The sequence below is a fragment of the Elephantulus edwardii genome, unplaced genomic scaffold (assembly GCF_000299155.1).
Source record: "Elephantulus edwardii isolate Elephantulus edwardi_28Jun2011 unplaced genomic scaffold, EleEdw1.0 scaffold00328, whole genome shotgun sequence".
Classification (NCBI taxonomy): Eukaryota; Metazoa; Chordata; class Mammalia; order Macroscelidea; family Macroscelididae; genus Elephantulus; species Elephantulus edwardii.
Genome location: NW_006400078.1, coordinates 1466095 through 1485860, shown reverse-complemented (window position 1 = coordinate 1485860; position 19766 = coordinate 1466095). Strand labels below are relative to the sequence as shown.

General features: G+C 54.7%; 3 protein-coding genes across 3 annotated transcripts in view; 2 read left to right on the top strand and 1 right to left on the bottom strand.

Annotated features, from left to right (window-relative positions):
* Positions 1–14390, top strand: part of FERMT3 (fermitin family member 3) — a 17513-nt gene extending 3123 nt beyond the window's left edge. Inside the window, exons 2-14 of the mRNA XM_006901504.1 lie at positions 2108–2341; positions 2531–2650; positions 2735–2903; positions 3052–3154; positions 11737–11844; positions 11965–12099; positions 12182–12231; positions 12328–12452; positions 12639–12745; positions 12866–13099; positions 13377–13501; positions 13974–14115; positions 14211–14390. Coding sequence (XP_006901566.1) covers positions 2108–2341; positions 2531–2650; positions 2735–2903; positions 3052–3154; positions 11737–11844; positions 11965–12099; positions 12182–12231; positions 12328–12452; positions 12639–12745; positions 12866–13099; positions 13377–13501; positions 13974–14115; positions 14211–14390 — 1832 coding nt within the window. The remainder of the gene's footprint in view (positions 1–2107; positions 2342–2530; positions 2651–2734; positions 2904–3051; positions 3155–11736; positions 11845–11964; positions 12100–12181; positions 12232–12327; positions 12453–12638; positions 12746–12865; positions 13100–13376; positions 13502–13973; positions 14116–14210) is intronic.
* A 276-nt stretch (positions 14391–14666) lies between these two features.
* TRPT1 (tRNA phosphotransferase 1) lies at positions 14667–16521 on the bottom strand. Its single transcript, XM_006901535.1, has 7 exons — positions 16447–16521; positions 16168–16249; positions 15539–15708; positions 15278–15452; positions 15056–15112; positions 14872–14982; positions 14667–14758 (listed from the first exon to the last, which is right to left on the bottom strand). Exons 1-7 carry the CDS (start codon positions 16519–16521, stop codon positions 14667–14669), a joined length of 762 nt encoding a protein of 253 aa, XP_006901597.1.
* A 795-nt stretch (positions 16522–17316) lies between these two features.
* NUDT22 (nudix (nucleoside diphosphate linked moiety X)-type motif 22) lies at positions 17317–19556 on the top strand. The gene is made up of 5 exons (XM_006901534.1): positions 17317–17809; positions 18419–18517; positions 18863–18960; positions 19056–19149; positions 19428–19556. The coding sequence occupies exons 1-5, from the start codon at positions 17330–17332 to the stop codon at positions 19554–19556; spliced, it is 900 nt and encodes a 299-aa protein (XP_006901596.1). The 5' UTR covers positions 17317–17329.
* Positions 19557–19766: the final 210 nt, after the last annotated feature.

Sequence of the window (19766 nt, the reverse complement as noted above, 5' to 3'; positions counted from 1 at the left end):
ATAATATTGGATGAGTTCCTTGTTTTTCAATGCAGCATAGTATTCCATTGTGCGAATATACCACAGCTTCTCTAGCCATTCGTTTGTTGATGGGGGGACCAGTCTTTAGAGACCGACATCATGCTTAGAAGAGTGAAGGGACAGTGCAAGACAGGAAGACCCCTGATGAGTTGGATTGACACAGTAACTGGGGTAATGGGAGTAGGTGAGTCAGAGTCCCAGACTGGCTCAGGACAGGGCAGGCTTCAGAGCTATTGTACTTAGTTAGGGTCACTATGAGTTGCAGGTGACTCAATGGCACATCACAACAGCAGTGGTCTCAGCCTTTGTCCCCAGTGTCTGCACAGGCCCTCAAAGGCAGAAGCTTCTCGAATCAAGGGAGCCAGGAACAGGCCTTCATGTGGTGGCCTGGAGTTTCTGGCCTGGAGCTCAGGGAAGGGTCTGCGCCGGAGGTCCCCAATCTGGAAAGCTACAGCTGAGAGCCCCAGAAAGATCCATGTTGCAGAGTGGGAAGAGAGTTGCTGGCTGAACAGGGTAAAGGGCACACAGAGGGCAGGAGAGAACAGGAGGTCAGAGAGACCAGAGAAGAGATAAGAGTTGGAGAAGGGGAAGTGGGCGTCCCAGAGCCCAGGGCGGCCAGGGCACAGAGTGGAGGGACGAAGGGTTCTAGGGCAGGCAGATAGAGAGGGAAAACTCTCTCGGGTTTAACACTGGGCACCTTGTTGAGGAGAGTACAAGGTGCAGGAAGAGGATGAGGGATGAGTGGGCGATGGGAATAGGGCTTTAGAGAAGGAAGCCTGGGAGAAATAGGAAGGGGCGTGGCTAGTGGTCAGGAGAAGCTGCTGGTGGTCTTTTGCCTCTGGACTCCCCTCCCACAGTTCATGTTCCTGAGGGAGGGTGGAGAGGTGAGTAGGCCAGGTCCCCGAGCCCCCAGTTTCTGACTGGATGACAAATGACGTAAGGCTTCCCTGGTGGTGCAGTGGAGAAAGCGTTGGAAGCTTCTAGCAATTCCTTGGGAGGAAGACGTGGCAGTCAGCTTCGGTAGAGATTACATCCTCTGGGGTACCCCGCTCTGTCCTGCAGGCTCTCTGTGAGCCACAAGGGGCTCGGTGGCAGTGGGTTTGGTCCTGGAGGCTGGGTGCCTCGGTGCATCTCAAACACCGTGTGGTAGCCTCGTTCTGTCTCCACGGTAAATAATGGGTGAACCTTCACCTCCACCTGCGGGCTCAGAAAACATACTCCTCCACACACCTGACAATCAAGATCGAGGCATAGAGAGGTTACGACAAGGCTCGCCCAAGTTCACAGAGCCAGTAAGCCCTGGAGTCTCAGAGCGCCCCAGGCCCTGAGGATATGGGGGAAGTGAGTTCCAGTCCCTGTGCCCGGAACCCTGGGGTGCAGGAGAGAGTCTAGTGAAGACAGAAGTTGGGGAGAACCGGAGGTGCACGGTATGGGGGTACTCAGTCAGCTGGAGTGTGTGAGGGGAAAGCACTTAAGACGGGGGTGGGGGCACTTGGATTCTGGTTGAGGGATCCCTGAGAAGGGGCATAGCCACTCAGGACTAAAGGTTAGTGCCCAAATAGTCACTCTCCTGGCCATTATATAGCTATGTGCCTGCAAGAAGTCAGCGAAAGAGAGGTTGAGGTTTAAAGTTGTAACTTTATTCAAGCAGAGCTCCCGGGCGAATCCTCTGTCCTGAAGGGACAGAGCAGAGAATTAGCAACCTCGGGGGGTTGGGATGGGGTTTTTATAATGGGTCTTTAGGAAGAAGGGAGTTGGAGTTCATTTCTTAATTTACGGTCCATGGTTGGCTCAGCAAGGTTGGCAAGGTCGTTTGTCCACCTTATCAGCAGCAAGCAAGGCCATCCAGTCTGAAGTCTGCATTCTTGTTCTCCCTCCTGGCCCCCTTGCCCGGGCCTGACACATGACCTTGGCGTTTGACCCTAGACCAACCCAATGTAACCCTTGCACTTGGCCTGAGTGGGGACTGCAGGGCGGTCGACACAGGTGTCTGAGCCTAGTCTGTCCCCATTGTCAAGACAGTGTCAGGAAGCCAGACAGGGTCCCCCCAGCGGTGCCCACAGCACCCCATCCGTGACCCCCACAGAGCGCAAACAGGACTGGTCCGACCACGCCATTTGGTGGGAGCAGAAGAGGACGTGGCTGCTGCAGACCCACTGGACGCTGGACAAGTATGGGATCCTGGCCGACGCCCGCCTCTTCTTTGGACCCCAACACCGCCCGGTCATCCTACGGCTGCCCAACCGCCGTGTGCTGCGCCTGCGTGCCAGCTTCTCCCAGCCCCTCTTCCAGGCCGTGGCCGCCATCTGCCGCCTCCTCAGTGAGTGACCAGCGGACCCCCCCCTCTCCAGTCCCCCAACCCTGGCGGCAGCAGGCCCTAGTGGGAGCAGTGTGTCCTCACTCTCCTTTCCCCTTCCTGCCTGTGGGGACCTAGCCAGCCCCCAGGCGCCTGTGGTAGGACAGGGGTCCCCGGGCAGACACTAGCCCTGCTGAGGCCTCAGCTCCTCAGGTATCCGGCATCCCGAGGAGCTGTCTCTGCTCCGGGCTCCCGAGAAGAAGGAGAAGAAGAAGAAGGAGAAGGAGCCGGAGGAGGAGGTGTATGACTTGTCCAAGGTCGTCCTGGCTGGGGGTGAGCACAGGGCGGGGGAGGCTGGGCAGCGGGTCCAGCTCGGAGCCAGCTAGGGGGCCCTGCTTGACCCCACCTGCCCTCCAGGCGTGGCCCCTGCGCTGTTCCGGGGGATGCCAGCCCACTTCTCAGACAGCGAGCAGACCGAGGCCTGCTACCGTATGCTGAGCCGTCCGCAGCCGCCGCCTGACCCGCTCCTGCTGCAGCGCCTGCCGCGGCCCAGCTCCCTGCTGGACAAGACCCAGCTCCACAGCAGGTGTGCCCACCAGCTCAGACCGCAGGCCACCTCCAGGCCTCTGTCCCCTGCCCAGTCCCTCTCCTGTGCGCATGTGGCCCCAGCTCCCCGACCTGCCCCTTCCCTCCTCGCCGTTCCCCATGTTGCCTGACCCCCTGTGCCTCCCCAGGTGGCTGGACTCCTCGCGGTGCCTCATGCAGCAGGGCATCAAGGCTGGGGACATGCTCTGGCTACGCTTTAAGTACTACAGCTTCTTCGACTTGGATCCTAAGGTGGGTCAGGAAGACAGAAGGGGGTAGGGCCTGCCTGTCCGTCCGTCCGTCTGCTGTCAGGAGACCTGTTTCTGCAGTCTGCCCCTGCTATGCTGGAGCCTGGGCCAGTGCTGTTGTGGCTTGTCCTCACGTCCATCCCCAGCCCATGTGTGTTGGGGTAGGACTATGCGCAGAGGGCTTGCAAAGCAGAAGCAGGTTGCCAGGCTTTTCTTCCGAGGCGTGCTGGGTGGTTTTGAGCTTCCATTCTTTCAGCTAGTAGTCAAGTGAGTCATTTTGCGACCCAGGGACTGACTGATGTCAAGGCAGGCAGAGATAAGTCTCCATGGTATCTCAGGGAGCTGGGACTCCAGATCATTGTAGGCAGTGGGGCTGCCCCCGCGGGTGGGAGAAGCCAGGGTAGGCTTCCTGGAGAAGGCAGACTGGACCCGCAGACTGAGAGCAGGCTGTGAGGGTGCTTTGCAGCAGAGACTGGCATTCACCACCGCCACTTGCATCTCACCATCCCCAAAGTGGGGAAACAGATATCATGCTGCGTGCACCCATTGCACACCCTGCCCCCATGGGGCTCTGCTGCTTGTCTCCCACTTTCACCCCCATGATTTTCTTTCCAGAGTTTGTCCCCCAGGCTGGGTGGCTTTCTCATGTCCACAGCACCCAGCTAAAGGCTCCAGAGAAGCCACTGCTGTTCACTTGAGCATCCTTCTTCACTCTGGCACTGCCCTGGGCATTCCAAGTGCCCAAGACTCCCTGAAGGAGATCTGGTGGTGTTGTGCGTAATGCACTCAAATGCTACCGAAAAGCCTGATGGTTCCAATGGGATTCGATGCTTCGAATGGGTTTGATGCTCCCCGAGAGAGCGTTTGCTTCCCTAAGGGTTGCAGCGGTGGGCACCTGAGGCTTAAGGCGCAGTCCACTCTGTCCTAGGGGGTCGCGGTGAGGTGGGTGGAACCCGGCTCCGGCCCTGGCTTTGGTGTGGGTTTTAGTTTTGACTCCCTGAATTCTCCCCTTTGTCGTCTCAGCTCCAGGCTGTGCTGGACTTCCTCCTCCTTCTCAGGGACTGAGACACCCTAGGGCTCAGTGATCCCTGTCTCTCAGTCTTCAGTTAACCACCAATGACAGGCCATTTATTCCTCTTGTTGTTTTGTTTTTACTATGGCAAATATATAGGTAATGAAACGCTTGCCATTTCAACTCCTTTCAGTCTTCATGTGTCCAGTTCATGGATGTAAATACACTCATCTTACTGTTCAGCCCTCACTAATAATGTTCCTGACTTCCCCCATGCCCTCGGCCAAAGCCTGGGGTCCTCTAAGCACTGTGTCTTCCCTTCTTGTATCTCTACGTCTTGTTCTTTTAACTATTTTTTTTTTTCTCAAAGTAACGTGCTGGCTTAGAGAATCCTGCTGTTGGGTGCCCCCTGGTTCATTCCAATGCCGAACGACCCGTATGTTAGAGTAGAATGCTCCAGAGCCTTTTCCTGACTTTAATCATAACAGAAGTAGATCACTAGGCCTTTTCTTTTTCAGTACGCCGAGTGGGTTTGAACCACCAGCCTTTAAGCTAACAATCAAGTGCGAACCATTTGTACACCTGGAGACCCTAAGTTTCTCATTAAAACAATAGGATTGTGACTGCAGATAGTAACCCACACAACGGTATTCTTAGTGAAGCCACGACGTGGATCTATTTTTATGTTTCCTTCCTTGGTCAAATCGCTTTGAAGTTCATGAGCACTGTATTTGTATCTGTTTATCTCTCTGTGAATTGCCTGCATCTATTAACAGCTGCCCCAGGAGGCTCTGCGGCTGCTCTCCCGATGGCTGGTCCTCTTTACTGTGGGTCTGTGGCCTGACCCGGTGGAGGGTGTTCCTTAACTCAACCCTCCAAGATGGCAACCAAAACGCAAAAGAGTCTCTTCCAAAGGCTTGAGCCTATCAGAACAGCCATCAGTGTTGTTTCCTCCTTGGGAACACCCAATAGCAACACTCTCCACCCTGTGCGCTCTTGGACTTCTGCCAGCAAGTCCCAGCGATGTTGAACTTCTCGTTTCCCCCCTCCTCTGAGTTCCTCTTTCGTGGCACACTCCTTCATTTTGATGGAAGACATGATTTCAGTGGCTTCCTTTAAAACGTGCATGAAACAGAAGTGGCTTGAAGCCCTGTGTCGTTCATAAAAGTCACCATTCCACCCTTATGTGTGACAGTTTACCTAGGTATAAGATTCTGGGCTGGAAAGATTTTCTATGACTGTGTCGCATTTCATTGTGTGGGCAGACAGACATCACTCCTTTTATAGCGTTTCACTCTAGTTTGCGTCACAGATACTGCGGTTTTTACAAATGGAAGGTTTGCAGCAACTGTAAGAACCCTGATGACGCAGTGGGTTAAACACTGGACTTCTGACCAAAAGATTAGCAGCTTACCTTCACCAGTCCCAAGGGAGAAGGGTGAGGGCAGCCCACTTCTGTGAACATCACCGCCTCTGTGAACATCACCACCTTGGAGCCCTATGGGGCAGCCCTACCTGTCTGTTCCCCAGGGCTGCTCTCTGCGGGTTGGATTTCACTTGGATGACAGTGGAGTCTGGGTTGGCAACTCTATGACATGAGTCTGTTGCACCCTCTTTCCAGCAACACATGTTTCCTTCACGGATCTGTGTCACATTTTGGTAATTCTCACAATAATTCATAATGCTGAGGGTCGGAGAAGTGGAAGGCCTTCAACCAGATGGACTGATAGGGTGACTGCCACAGTGGGCTCTTGTGTGTCAGGAAGTGTGAGGATGGCGCAGGATAGAACAGGGTTCAGATCTTTTGGGTTCAGATCTTTTGTTCATAGGGTCACTATGAGTCATGCTCAACTCGACAGCACCTAACACCACGACCACAACTGTATACTCGACAAACCACAATGTAGTGTCAACTCCACTCTTCTAAGTCTTTGGAAAGGTGTGACACTCATTCTACTGTGAGTAGTCTGGAACCCAACACACAATGTCTCCAAGGTATGCCCATATCATACCTAATTTATCCTTTCTACTGCTGGAGAAGAGTGTTGAATATACCATGGACTGCGAGGAGAACAAACAGGTTTGTCCTGGAGAGGGTAAAGCCGGAATGCTCCTTGGAGTCAAGGATTCTGAAGTTTCATCTGACATACTTTGGGCATGTTGCAAGGAGGGACTGGTCCTTGGAGAGGGACATCATGTTTGGGAGAGTGGAGGGATGGCGCAAGAGGGGAAGACCCTCAATGAGATGTATCGATTCTGTGAGTGGAGTGGTGGAAATGAGTGCATTTGAGATGGCGAGGCTGGCACAGGATAGAACGGCATTTAGGGCTCTTGTACCTAGGGTCGCTATGAGTCACAAAGGACTCAATGGCACATAACAACAACTGTCAATGAACAAACAGCTATATGTCTTTGGATTTTTTTAAATTTTATTATTTTTGTGTGTGTGTACCATCAAATCAAATCTGACTGGTACAGGAGGAGATTGTCCCTCCTTCAGCAGAGCATCTGGTGGATTTGAACCGTGCACCTCTGAGATTGCAGTGCAGCTTCTTGCCACTAGGCCACCGGAGCTCGCCAAGGAGAAGGTACAACCAGAATGTTCTTTGGAGACAAAATTGAGGAAGCTTTATCTCACGTATTTTGGACATGTGAGGAGATGCTATTTCTTGGAAAAGGACATCATGCTTGGAAAGGTGTCGGGTCAGCAAAGGAGAGGAAGACCTTCAGTGTCAGTGTCTGTGGCAACAGACTCAAACGTGTCAGGGGTACGAGGATGGTGCGGGATAGGACTGAGTTCATAGCCGTCATTCACGGGGTTGCTATGAGTTGTGCTTGATGAGGCAGCGACGCCGATTGTACAATTTCCAGATTGAGACGATTATGAATGGAGATGTGCTTGCTGGGGTGTGTCTTTTGGGGAAGACATACATGTTTGCACAGGGCACATCCCAGGCGTGGAGTTCGGAGGCCGTTTGGTGGGCGTTAGTGGCGACGTTAGTAGATGGTTACTAGGCCGCTCTCCGGGCTTGGTCCAGCTGGCTGTGCCGGTTTATACTCCTGTCGGCTGTGTAGAAGGAGTTTCGTTTGTTCTACAACTTCACCAACACGTGGCGTTTCTTTCCTTGTTGTCAGCATTCTCGTGGACGTGCCACGCAATCTCCTGCTTGGGTCTCTGGGGTTTTTTTTAATAGCTTTAGTGAGATTATAATTTATGTACCCTGAGCCCGCCCATTGTAAGTGTTTGGTTTGCTTATTTTTAGTTAATTTGTTGTGTGGTCATTACCACAGTTCTGTTTAGAACATTTTCATTGACCCCAGAAAGTTCTCGAGTGTATGTTTGCAAAAATGACCTCCTACACCAACTCTCAGACAACCACTGATGTTTTTCTCATGTGGTTTTAATTTACATTTGACTGATTTACATGTGCATTCCCCTGGTGACTAAGGCGGTTGAGCCTTTTATCGTACGGTTATGAGTCATAAGCATATCCTTCCGTTCGTTCTTTTTTGCTGAAGTTTCTGTTAGACTTTGCCAATTTGAGTAGTCATTTTCTTATTTATTTGAGAGGTCTTTATATATTCTGGGTATGAGAACCTTTTGTGGATACATTTTTGTTGTTAAGTGCTCTATCCTGTGCCAACTGTATCTTCTCTGACACACCCATTACCCCAGTCACTGAGTCAATCCATCTCATCCAGGATCTTCCCCTCCTGCGCTGTCCCTCCACGCTCCCAAGCATGACATCCCTCTCCAAGGACTGGTCCCTCCTTCCAACATGCCCAAAATATGTCAGAAGGAGCTTCAGAATCCTTGCCTCCAAGGAGCAGCCTGGTTTCACCCTCTACAGGATGAAAACCTGTTTGTTTTCCTGGCAGTTCATAGTATATTCAATACTCTTCTCCAGCACTACAGCTCAAAGCCATGAATACTGTGAATATATTTCCTATGTTGTCCTTAACCTTTTCATTCTCTCACTGGCTTGATAAACAGAAGTTCTTATAATAATTTTTATGTAATCCAAATTATAATTTGTTTTTTCTTTTTTAATCTTTCATCGTTGTTTACCGTTGAATCGGATCCGACTGGCACAGAAGGAGATTGCCCCTCCTCCAGTGGAGCATCTGGTTGGATTTGAACCATGTGCCTTTGGGATTGCAGCACAGCTTCTTGTCACTAGGCCATCAGAGCTCCCCTAGAATTTTTTTTTAATAATTAACACCTTTTATGTCCAGTTTAAGAAATCTTTCCTAAGATCACAAAGATCCCATGTTTTTCTTAAAAGACTTGTTTTAAGTTTGAAGTGCAGATCTGCAGTCTGTCTGGAACTGATATTTGTAGGTGGGAGTCCTGATGTCATAGTCTGTAGGGAGTCCTACTGCTAAACCAAAGGTGATGACTCTTTGGAAGTTCAAATCCGCATCGGCCCTATGTACAACAGAGAGACATCCTGCCCTGTCCGGTGCCATCCTCCCAATCTCTGCAGGACTTCGGTCCATGGCTGCCTTTGCTGTGTTGATCCATCCCTCGTGCTTCCACTTCTTCACTGACTCTACTTTTCGAAACATGATGTTCTTCTCCAAGGACTGGCCCTCCTGACAGCACGCCCAAAGTCTGTGAGACAAAGTCTCTCCGTCCTCGCCTCTAAGGAGCCCTGGCTGCACCACTTCCAAACCAGCTCCGTCTGTTCTTTTGGCTGTCCGTGGAATAGTCAATATTCTTCGCATTTCACAAGCATGAATTCTTCATTGGTCTTCCTTGTTCATTGTCCATCTTTTACATGCATATGAAGTCATTGAAAATACCCTGACTTGGGTCAGGGACACCTTAGGCTTAAATTAATGTCCTTACCCTTTAACACTTTAATTTATTTGTAAAGTGTGTGTGTGTGTGTGTGTGTGTGTGTGTGTGTGTGCACGCGCGCGCACTGTCAAATCGGATCTGACAGGTACAGGAGGAAATTGTCCCTCCTTCTCCAGCAGAGCATCTGGTGGATTAGAACTATGCGCCTTTGGGATTGCAGTGCAGCTTCTTGCCACTAGACCACCAGAGCTCCTCATTTGACTTCTTGACTGCTACTTCTGTTGCAGTTATTGTTATGTGCCATCAAGTCGCTTGAGTCATAGTGACCAGCCTGGTTTCACCCTCTCCAGGACAAACCTGTTTGTTCTCCTAGCAGTCCATGGTATATTCAACAATCTTCTCCAGCACCACAGCTCACAGGCATCAATTCTCCTTCTATTCTCCCTAGTCATTGTCCAGCTTTCTGATGCATTGCAAGTAATTGCAACGACCAGTATCTGGATCAGGTGCACTTCACTGCTTTGGAGAGTTTCCTTGACAGCTGATTTTCACAATGCAATTCGTCTTTTGATTTTCTGGCTGTTGTTATCACGAGTATTGATTGTGGAGTCAAGCAAACTGAAGGTGCTTCTTTGGGTGTTAATAACTGTGGATCCAAGTTAAATGAAACCTGACAACTTCAGTCATTTGTAATGATGGTGCTGACTGGTCCAGTTGTATTTTTGTTTTGCTGTTGAGGTGTAATTCATGCTAAAGACTGTAGTCTTTGACCTTCTGCTGTAAGTGCTGCAAGTCCTCTTCACATTCAGCAAGCAGGGTTCCTGCTGGCAGCTTTCCTCACCTGGGGTGAACCTTGCCTGTCCATTTATACTTGAAGGTGAGGTCTTAATATGCTGACTGGAAACCCTGTGTTGTGAACAAAGGTGGTCATCTGGAGTCCTTATGGGGAGTGCTGGGCAGGTAGGCCGCTCTGGGGGGTTTTCCATTTGATCAGTTACTCAGATCTGAACCCTATAATCTCCCGACTGGGGAGAGAAAACTTAATGTCAGTCTTTTGGGCGACAAGTGGGGAAGAGCTGGGACTTGTGCTGCCCTTCAAAACACAACCTTGTTTGAATTCATCTGTTGTCATCATTGTGGATTTTAGCTGGGCCTGGGGTGCCAGGGGTGACCCTCCTGCATTTAGTATCTCAGGTGCCAGAGGGCCACCAATGACTGCAGGGAATTAGGGAGGGACTTGCTCCTGTGACAGACTCGCCCCCACTGGTCCTCATTTCAGCCCACCCTTGTCCTTCATCCGGGGAGTCCAAGTCCAGAGCCTGCCCAGGGAACTGGGTGTCTTTGTTCAAGTTCTAGTTCTTTTTTTTTTTTTTAAGTTCTAGTTCTTTTTGCTTTCTGCCTGCCTTCTATGTTTTTATTGCGCATGTGCTGTCAGATCGGATCTGACAGGTATAGGAGGAAATTGTCCCTCCTTTTCCAGCAGAGCATCTGGTGGATTAGAACCACGCAGCTCTGGGATTGCAGTGCAGCTTCTTGTCACTAGGCCACCAGAGCTCCCTCCTGCCTGCCTTCTAAACCCATGATTGTTAACACGAAATAGGAGAGGGAGGAGGTGTGGGATCGCAGCTCTCTGCCTCCTCACTCACCTCCCATCCATACTTTTGCTTTCTGTCGTCTGGAAGGTGTTGACATCTTACCTGCTGTTGCCCCTTGCTCTTCTTTGTCCTTTGGAGTTTCTATTTTTATGCCCTTAGAGTCCATTTTGGTATCAGCTTTGGTAGCTCAGTGGTAGGGGACTGTGCTGCCAACACAAATGTAAGCAGTTCGAATCCACCAGCTGCTCCGTGGCAGAAAGATAGACGGTCTCCTCCCATGCAATTTACCACCTTTGAAAACCCACAACTCAGTACACAACAATCCATTTTGGTTGGATTCAGAGGAGTATGGGGTTGACTCCCTGTGGGTGACTGGTCTCCTTTGGACCTTCACACTCCCTGTTCTTTCTCTCTAGAATGTTCTTCCTGTATCACTCTTCCTTCCAGGGGTCCACTGTCATCCTTCAGTGAACACCCTTATGTCAACTCCTCCACGGAGCCTTCCCTGACTTCTCCAGCAGAGTAACCCCCCTTCCCTCCTCCCCTGGCCTCATCACCCTCAGATTCGCTGTGGTCTTGCCCAAGGGCTTGAATAAGCTGCCACCACAGAGCTTCTACCCTGATCTTTTCTCTTTTCTGTAGAAGTTCAACTGCGCCTTTTGTTTTTTCCCCCATTTGATTGTGATAAAGATGTAAATCCATCTCAACAGCTTCCACAGGGACAGTCCAGTAACACTGATTACAATTCCTGTCATCCTTTACCAAATCATTCTCCCACCGTCAACAAAGTCAGCACCCCCCACAGCCCCAGCAGTGATCCCCCTCCTCCACCAAACCACTAACAACCTGGTTTCAGCATGTTTGCATGTTTCCTCCAAATGAGAGCGGACTGAGTCCACAGAACTCGACTCACTTACTAATCCATTGGTTCACATTCACGCCCCCTCGCTCTCTCAGCTGAGTGCTGGGCACACGTGGGGAGTTTGTTGATTGAACAAGTGGCGGACGGTTTAGTGTCGTTTGTTCAGGCAGTGGGCTGGGCGTGCTGCCAGGCTGGGGTTGGGGTTGCTCCCACGTGGGGGACGTTGACTGAGATTTCCAGGGAGGAGAGCAAGGCTGGCAGGATGCTCTGGGCAGGTGGGGTCTGACCGAGCCGGCCCCCCACCCCCCTGCAGATGGACCCCGTGCGGCTGACGCAGCTTTACGAGCAGGCGCGGTGGGACCTGCTGCTGGAGGAGACAGACTGCACCGAGGAGGAAATGATGGTGTTCGCGGCCCTGCAGGTGTCCAGCGGGCCTGGCCGGGTGCTTGTGGGTGGGCCGGCAGGGCTAGCTCAGTGGGCCTGGTCTCTAGCCTAGCCTGTTGGCTACACGGGCTGCCACCTTAGCCCCTTGTACTCCTAGTACCACGTCAACAAGCTGTCACAGAGTGGGGAGGTGGAAGAGCGGCCGGCCACAGACGCTGGGCTGGATGACCTGGACGCAGCCCTGAGCAACCTGGAGGTGAAGCTGGAGGGGTCGGCGCCCACGGATGTACTGGTGAGGAGGGGCTCAGGTCAGGGGGTAGGGTCAGTGTCCGGCAGGAGGCCCAGGCCTCCTGCTGACATGCCTCCCACCCCAGGACTGCCTCACCACCATCCCGGAACTCAAAGACCATCTCCGGATCTTCCGGTGAGTTTTGGCCAAAGCAGGCAGCCTGCCACGGAGCTGGTTGGGAAAGGGGCAGGAGGGAGGTGGCCTTTTGCAAACCGACCTCCTGCACCCCAGGCCCAGGAAGCTGACCCTGAAGGGGTACCGCCAGCACTGGGTAGTGTTCAAGGAGACCACCCTGTCATACTACAAGAGCCAGGACGAGGCCCCTGGAGACCCCATTCAGCAGCTCAACCTCAAGGGTGAGTGAGGACTGGAGGCCAGGACCAAGGTCCCCACAGACTCCCGAGAGCTGGGCAGCTCAGTGCCTCAGGCAGCCTCATTTACCTGTGTCCTAGAGAGGATGCTGTGTGTCTCGGGGTGGCTTTGCTGGAAGTCTTGGGTGGCAGCTGGTCCCTCCTCCCCACCCACTTCTCCTCTCGCTCCAGGCTGTGAGGTGGTCCCTGATGTCAATGTCTCGGGACAGAAATTCTGCATCAAACTCCTGGTGCCATCCCCTGAGGGCATGAGTGAGATCCACCTGCGGTGCCAGGACGTGCGTGAGGCTGGGGCAGGGTGGGGGACCACGCTGGGCCAGGGGTCACGCAGGAGCTGAGCAGGTGAAGGGGTGGTGATTTGCACAGAGCCTGCAGCCCTCCTGCTCCGTCTCCCCCAGGAGCAGCAGTATGCCCACTGGATGGCCGGCTGCCGACTGGCCGCCAAGGGCCGCACCATGGCGGACAGCAGCTACACCAGCGAGGTCCAGGCCATCCTGGCCTTTCTCAGCCTGCAGCGGACTGGCGGTGGGGGCTCAGGCAATAACCCCCAGGGCCCCGACGCCTCCACGGAGGGCCTCAACCCCTATGGACTCGTCGCTCCCCGCTTCCAGCGCAAGTTCAAGGCCAAACAGGTGGGAATGACCATCGCCTTGGCCTGGCCACCTTGGCCCACTCCTTCCCTCTCCTACTTGTCCCTCTGCCATGTGTGGCCTCCTGTACTCTCCAGGGCCCACCCTCACTCTGGACCTGGCTGGGCTCCACCTGCTGGGGGGGTGAGAAGACCCTGCAGTGGGCACCTCTCTTTCCCAGCTCAGTGACTGGCTCTTGACTGGGGCAGATGGGGGTCTGTGGGGATTTTTGGAGGAGGGGACAAAATCCTGGAAGCCCTTCACCAGGGTGCTCCCACAGCTCACCCCCAGGATCCTGGAAGCCCACCAGAACGTGGCCCAGCTCTCGCTGCCCGAGGCCCAGCTGCGTTTCATCCAGGCCTGGCAATCCTTGCCTGACTTTGGCATCTCCTACGTGCTGGTCAGGTATGGCCCACCTTCCAGGAGCCCCGCTTCCGGTGGGCAAACCGCACTGGCAGGGTCTGGTGTAACCCTCAAACTCTCTTCCATACACCCTACAGCAAATCCAAGAGATAGACAGCAGGAGAGTTGGCTATGTCCTGGCTCTGCCAGGGACCGTCCCCTCTGGTCTCTGTTAGTTTGTCTGGAGGACGGGCTGACCGCCCCCCATGACTCCTGCTTCTCTCAAGGCAGCTAAGGAAGATGAGAGCACATAAAGCTAAACAGCCGAAATGTTACTTAAAGTCAGGGGCTGCGCCTGAGGCTGCTAAATGCAGTCGTGATTATTCTTTCCCTCCATTCTCCAAAGGAGCTGGTAGCCCAGAATCACAGAGCTGGGGGCCGCTGAGCGGGACAATGACTGTAGCTCAGCTGCTGCCTGCTCTGCCCCTGGGTGGGGGTTTGCTCACATTCACTTCACCTCCCACCCCTGGACCAGGTTCAAGGGCAGCAGGAAAGACGAGATCTTGGGTATTGCCAACAACCGGCTGATCCGTATTGACCTGGCTGTGGGCGATGTCGTCAAGACCTGGCGCTTCAGCAACATGCGTCAGTGGAATGTCAACTGGGACATCCGGCAGGTGGGCACGGGGCGGGGCCTGACCCACCAGGGCAGGGAGGTGCTGGGCTGCTCCTGTGTCCCCTCCGTGGCCCTCTGACTGCCCCCCACACACAGGTGGCCATCGAGTTTGACGAGCACATCAACGTGGCCTTCAGCTGCATATCTGCCAGCTGCCGTATTGTGCATGAGTACATCGGGGGCTACATCTTCCTGTCGACGCGGGAGAAGGCCCGCGGGGAGGAGCTGGACGAGGACCTTTTCCTGCAGCTCACAGGGGGCCACGAGGCCTTCTAGAACTGCCTCACCGCCCACGGCCACGTCCCCAGGGACTCACTGCCCACGCCCTCTCTAGGCACGCTGTTCACCTGCCACCCCCTGGCTTGGTGTGGAGCAGAGGCCTGACCGGTCCACGGTCTGCCACTATCCTGGCTTAGGGAGTAGACTGCTCCCTTCACTGCTGGAGTGGCCAAGACCAGTATCCCCCACCTCTCTACTCACTGAACACGCCAGGAGAGAATCTGTTCTTTCCAATCAAGTGTCTTTTTAAAATATCTTTAAATAATAAATATTTTATTGCGGGACCATTCCTCTTTCTCTAGAGCTGTGCTTGGGGCCAGTCTGACACTTTGTCTTTTCATCACCAGACAAGGAGACGGGCTTTCCTGAGTGAGACAGAGAGGAGCGACGGTTGGAGACAGGGAGACAAGACTGACATTGAGGGCTGGAGGAGAAGCTGGGGACAGGCACTGAAAACATGAGGTGGGGTGACTCTCACGGGTGGGGCACAGCTGCAGGGCCGCCTGGAAGTACTTGGGAAGCAGGATGCCATCAGCATTCCCGGGAGTCAGGAACACCCCATTGGCAGAACGGAAGAAGGGGATTCCATCTGTGATGAAAGCTGAGGTGTGACTACTGCCCTCCGACAGGCCAAAGGGTGTCCCCACCATGTCCAGGCTCACCTGCCAAGGCCAGTGGTCCATTGATGAATACAGCCACTTCACAATTGGGCCGCATGCCTGCAGAGACAGCCAGAGTTGGGGCCTAGGAGTTGACCACAGCAGGCGGGGGCCCCAGCTAAGTGTGGTGGGGAGGCATGTGGGAGCTGCATGCTGACCACAGAGTGGCCTCAAACTAGGGATGCTTCAACCTCTGGAAGGGAAGAGGTGAGGGATGGAACTGACCACTGATGACACCAGGGTCCCCAGGTAGTCCCGAGGCAAGGTGGATATGTGTCCTTCCCTGGCAGGCCAGCCCCTTGAGCAGAATGGAAGGCCAGTGCTTCCAGAATGTCCCATGGACCAGCACAGGGGGCAGGGCCTGTGGCGTCTCCAGAGGCAGCAGCTCTAACTCAGGGACCTGGAATGGGTGGATGGATGAGCAGCAGTGAAGCCCCTGTGGACAAAGGCCTTGCCTGGCTGGCTCACTGGAACCTGGACCCCCACCTGCAGGGAATGGCCCTGGTTGGCCCGGATGAGCAGACCAGTGCCGGCGTCCCCAGGCTGTAGGGCGAACCGCTGCTTGCCATTGGTGTCCACCACACGCTTCACGTCTTCAGTGGAGAAACTGTGGAACTGGGGCAGCTGGAGAAGGGCGTTCAGGGGCACAAAGCCGTCTGTGGGCAGGCAGGGTGCTCAGAGGCTGCCCTCCCTCTGTCCACAGGGCTGTGTCTGTCCCTGACTCTGTGGGCTTGAATGTCTCCTGTTTCTGGGCCTTACTTTCTGGAATTTACATGGGGATCCTACCCACCTCATGGAGGGGCACAAAGCTGAAGTGTTCAACATAGGACTCCGCCGGGTGTGGACACCAAGTATCAATCACCTCAATGTCCTCCAGAGCCCAGCCTTGGGATTAGTTTATTGAGTCACATGGCCCCTCATCAGTTTCCCTGATGTGATGGGGAACAGGTAATGTGGCTCTGGGCACTGCCATCTCGGATCTGTCTTCTCAGTGCATGGGAAGGCTGTGCCCTGCCACGCCCTTCTCACAGGCCATGAGCCATGGGAGAGGAGAGCCACAGGCTCCAGGGTTTCAAGCCCCTATTCGTGGACAAGCCTCCAGGTGCCTCACTTACCTGCTCCCATGGGAAGCCCCAGCTTCAGGGCCCCATGGCGCAGGGCATAGGACAGAGCCTTGGATAGCTGCACATCACGATCCTGAAAGAGCCCACAGGTGGTTCCAGGGTGGTCCCCATGGTGATCCTGCCCTGTTGCCTGTCCTAAGCTCAGAGGGAGACAGGGCTCGGGAACAATAACCCACTGGCCCCCACCCTACTTGCATTTCTTGGGGAGTCAGGACTCAGAAATGCCTTCCCTTGCTCCCCACCGTGAGGGCATGGGTGCGAGGCGCGCACCTGTTGGCGGGGTCTGTGAGTCCTTCCAGCCCGGGGTCCCGCTGCTTCCTGCCTCCTTCCTCCAGGAGGGTTCATGGCCAGGACCTGTGTGGGAACTGCTTTAACGACCCACCCGTGTCTCCAGCCAGCCCAGAAGGTCACAGAGCTGGGAGAGGTCAGAGAAATCATGAAATTCACTTCCCACCCCCAAATCCACGGTACAGATAGGGAAACTGAGGCCAGATGGCCAAGATCACCGAGTGCCAGCCGGTAAGCCGAGCTCTTGCGCTCCAGGTTCGGGACTCCTCCCCGCAAGGCTGGCCAAGACAAGGCCGGCCCACTGCTGGTGTCCAGGCTACCAGGACGGAAGCATCAGAGCCGGCAGGCACAGACGGACAGACAGAACGGACAGACGAGGCTGACCACACAGGCTCACCACTCCCTCCGACTGGGCAGCTGACCCCGCAAGGCGCGATCGCCTGGCCAATAGGGGACGCAGAGGAAGGGGGCGGGAACTTCCGGTCCCGGAGGGGGCGTGGCTCGCGGCTCGGGAAGACCAGGGGTGCCGGCTGGAGGCGGGGGCTTCCGGACCCCGGAGAGGGTGTCGGCGACGCAGGGGAGGAGGCAGGACTCTTGGGCTTTGGGGAGTTAGGCACTTGGGGGTGACAGGTACCCCAGGAGTCCCAGGAGGCCAGCAGTAGGAGGCTTGGGTCTCTGGGTACTGGCAGGGATGATGGGACACTCACTGCCCAGCGAGTGGCAATGAGAGTGCAGAAGGGCTGGGGTCTTCAGAAGGCCTGTGACTGAGAGGGCTGGTTGCCACTTTCAGAGGTGGCTATGTGGTTGTGATCCTGGCAGTGACAGACCCTGCTGTGTCCTTCCCCAGAGCTGCCCTGTCCAGACCATGGACCCCGAGGTGTCTTTGTTGCTTCAGTGCCCCCGAGGTGGGCTGTTTGAAGAGCAGGTGCGAGTTGAACTGAGCCCAGCCTATGATCGTCGCCCACTGCCCGGTGGGGACGAGGCCATCACTACTGTCTGGGAGAACCGACTACAGGCCCAGCCATGGCTGTTTGATGCCCCCAAATTCCGCTTGCACTCGGCCACCTTGGCGCCCACAGGCTCTCCAGAACCACAGCTGCTCCTGCATCTGGGCCTCACTTCCTACCGAGACTTCCTGGGCACCAACTGGGCCAGCTCAGCTGCCTGGCTGCGACATCAAGGGGCTGTCGACTGGGGTGACAAACAGGCCTACCTGGCCGATCCACTAGGGGTGGGCGCTGCGTTGGCCACTGCAGATGACTTCCTTGTCTTCCTTCGACGATCTCGGCAGGTGGCCGAGGCTCCTGGGATGGTGGACGTGCCTGGTGGTCACCCTGAGCCTCAGGTGAGATGTGAGGCTGGGTATAAAGATCTGACTCGTTTAGGAAAGTTCTGAGCACCCCAGATCGTCCCTTAAATGGGTCTTGGGGCCTGAGCTGGGTGGATGCAGGTGGTAATCCATGAGTAACTTGTGTGGGGTCAGTCTGCTGCTCCTCTGAGGGACTTTGCTCCAGACAACCCCTCAGCTTCACCGCTGACTCCTCCCTAGACCTTCCTGATGCTGGGCAATGAGAGGAGAGGGTGAGAGAGACATCCTACTCCATGCAGATAATCTGTGTGATCTTGTGTCCCCAGCTGAGGATCTGGCTGTCCATCTTAAAAAAGGCAGTTGAGGGAGCTCTGGTGGCCTAGTGGCAAGAAGCTGCACTGCAATCCCAGAGGTCCATGGTTCGAATCCACCAGATGCTCTGCTGGAGAAGGAGGGGCAATATCCTCCTTTACCAGTCAGATCTGATTTGACAGCGCGCGCGCACACACACACACACACACACACACACACACACACACAGTTGGGGATCACTAGTGTTTCTACCCTGCACACATCAGGTCACAAGTCAGCAAGTACTGGTGGGAGGACAGGGTCAGAAAAGGGTCTGCCCTTGACTTCTTGCAGACTCTGTGCCCTGGTCACAGCCCCCGGCATGAGGACCTCCCTGGGGCGCTGGTGGTGCGTGAGCTCTTCTCCAGTGTCCTGCAGGAGATCTGTGATGAAGTGAGGAGGTGGCCCTATGGGAGGTGGGAGTGTGGGGGAGGGGTGGGGGGAACAGATCATGTCAGAATGCCTCAGATCAGCGTTGAGGGGAGCACTTGCCTTGGCAGCTGGGCTCCCTGGGTTTGTGGGAAGAGGAGGAAATCAGAATTCCAGTTCTTGGGTGGTCCAGGCCCACCCTTCAGTCTCTCTGAGTTGGTTTCCCGCCTGCAAACCCCAACAGGCGCAGGATCTCAGGTTCTATGATTCTGTCCACTTGACCTACAAACTGTAAAATGCCGTTCCAAGGTAAGGGGCTGTGCACCACATAGAGGGGTAGGCACTGACAGGTGGGATCCCTGCCTCCAGGTGAACCTGCCTCCGCTCACCCTGAGCAAGCCCCTGCTGCTGGGCATCGCCTGCAATGAGACCAGCGCCGGCCGAGCGAGTGCTGAGTTCTTTGTGGAGTGAGTGAGCTGGGACAGGATGGGGTAGGGAGGTGGCTGGAGCGCCACAAGGAGGGCCTGGCAGCCCACCAACCCAGCCTCCTGTCGTCATCCAGGTGTAGCCTGACTTCCGAGCAGGTGAGGAATCACTACCTGAGTGGGGGACCCGAGGCCCACGAGTCCACAGGAATTATCTTTGTGGAAACACAGGTGCGTTGTGACAAACCTTACTTTGCCTGGGCCAAGGGTGTTGTGGCTTGGGGACTTGCTGCAAAGAGGCCTGGTGTCCAGAGGTGGAGTGGGGCCAGATGAGGACTCCCATCTCTTAGGGCCTCATTAGGGTGCAGAGGGAGGACCAGGACCTTCCCAGCCCTTCGCCATGCCTCCCGGGGAGAGTGTAGGGCAGGAAGCTCTGAGGTTCTATAAACCTCGGCTCGTACAGGAAGGAGACACCAGGACTAGAGTTGGACATTCGGGTCTCCCCGCAGAGCGTCCGGAGGCTGCAGGAGGCCGAGATCTGGACCGAGCTCTGTCCCTCAGCCAAAGGCGCCGTCCTCCTGTACAGCCGGCTCCAGGGCAGCGCCTGCGAGTCCCCGGCCCTATCACCACAGCTCTGAAGACAATAAAAGACTTTATTCTTTAATTCTATTGGTGTCCGTTCTTTCCTGGAAACACAGACCTCTAGATGAACCTTGGGTGAAAGGAGAAAGCAAGGTAAATGACTCGGAAGAAAACTTCCAAAATGAGACAGCCAGTGTCGTGTCCCCATCTGCACGCGGGATGACCACAGTGGCAGTGTTCTTAATCAGTTTCCCCGCCGTGGGGTG

What these genes read in the sequence shown, in the direction of transcription:
- TRPT1 (XM_006901535.1), bottom strand. Translation starts at nt 16,521, where the DNA reads ATGAACCCTCCTGGAGGAAGGAGGCAGGAAGCAGCGGGACCCCGGGCT. An exon ending in CTCACAGACCCCGCCAACAG is followed by an intron (nt 16,250 to 16,446) that starts GTGCGCGCCTCG and finishes GGGCTCTTTCAG; the next exon opens with GATCGTGATGTGCAGCTATC. An exon ending in CCTGCAGCTGTGCCCCACCC is followed by an intron (nt 14,759 to 14,871) that starts GTGAGAGTCACC and finishes TGTCTCACTCAG; the next exon opens with GAAAGCCCGTCTCCTTGTCT.
- NUDT22 (XM_006901534.1), top strand. Translation starts at nt 17,330, where the DNA reads ATGGACCCCGAGGTGTCTTTGTTGCTTCAGTGCCCCCGAGGTGGGCTG. An exon ending in GTGGTCACCCTGAGCCTCAG is followed by an intron (nt 17,810 to 18,418) that starts GTGAGATGTGAG and finishes GACTTCTTGCAG; the next exon opens with ACTCTGTGCCCTGGTCACAG. An exon ending in TGCAGGAGATCTGTGATGAA is followed by an intron (nt 18,518 to 18,862) that starts GTGAGGAGGTGG and finishes CCCTGCCTCCAG; the next exon opens with GTGAACCTGCCTCCGCTCAC.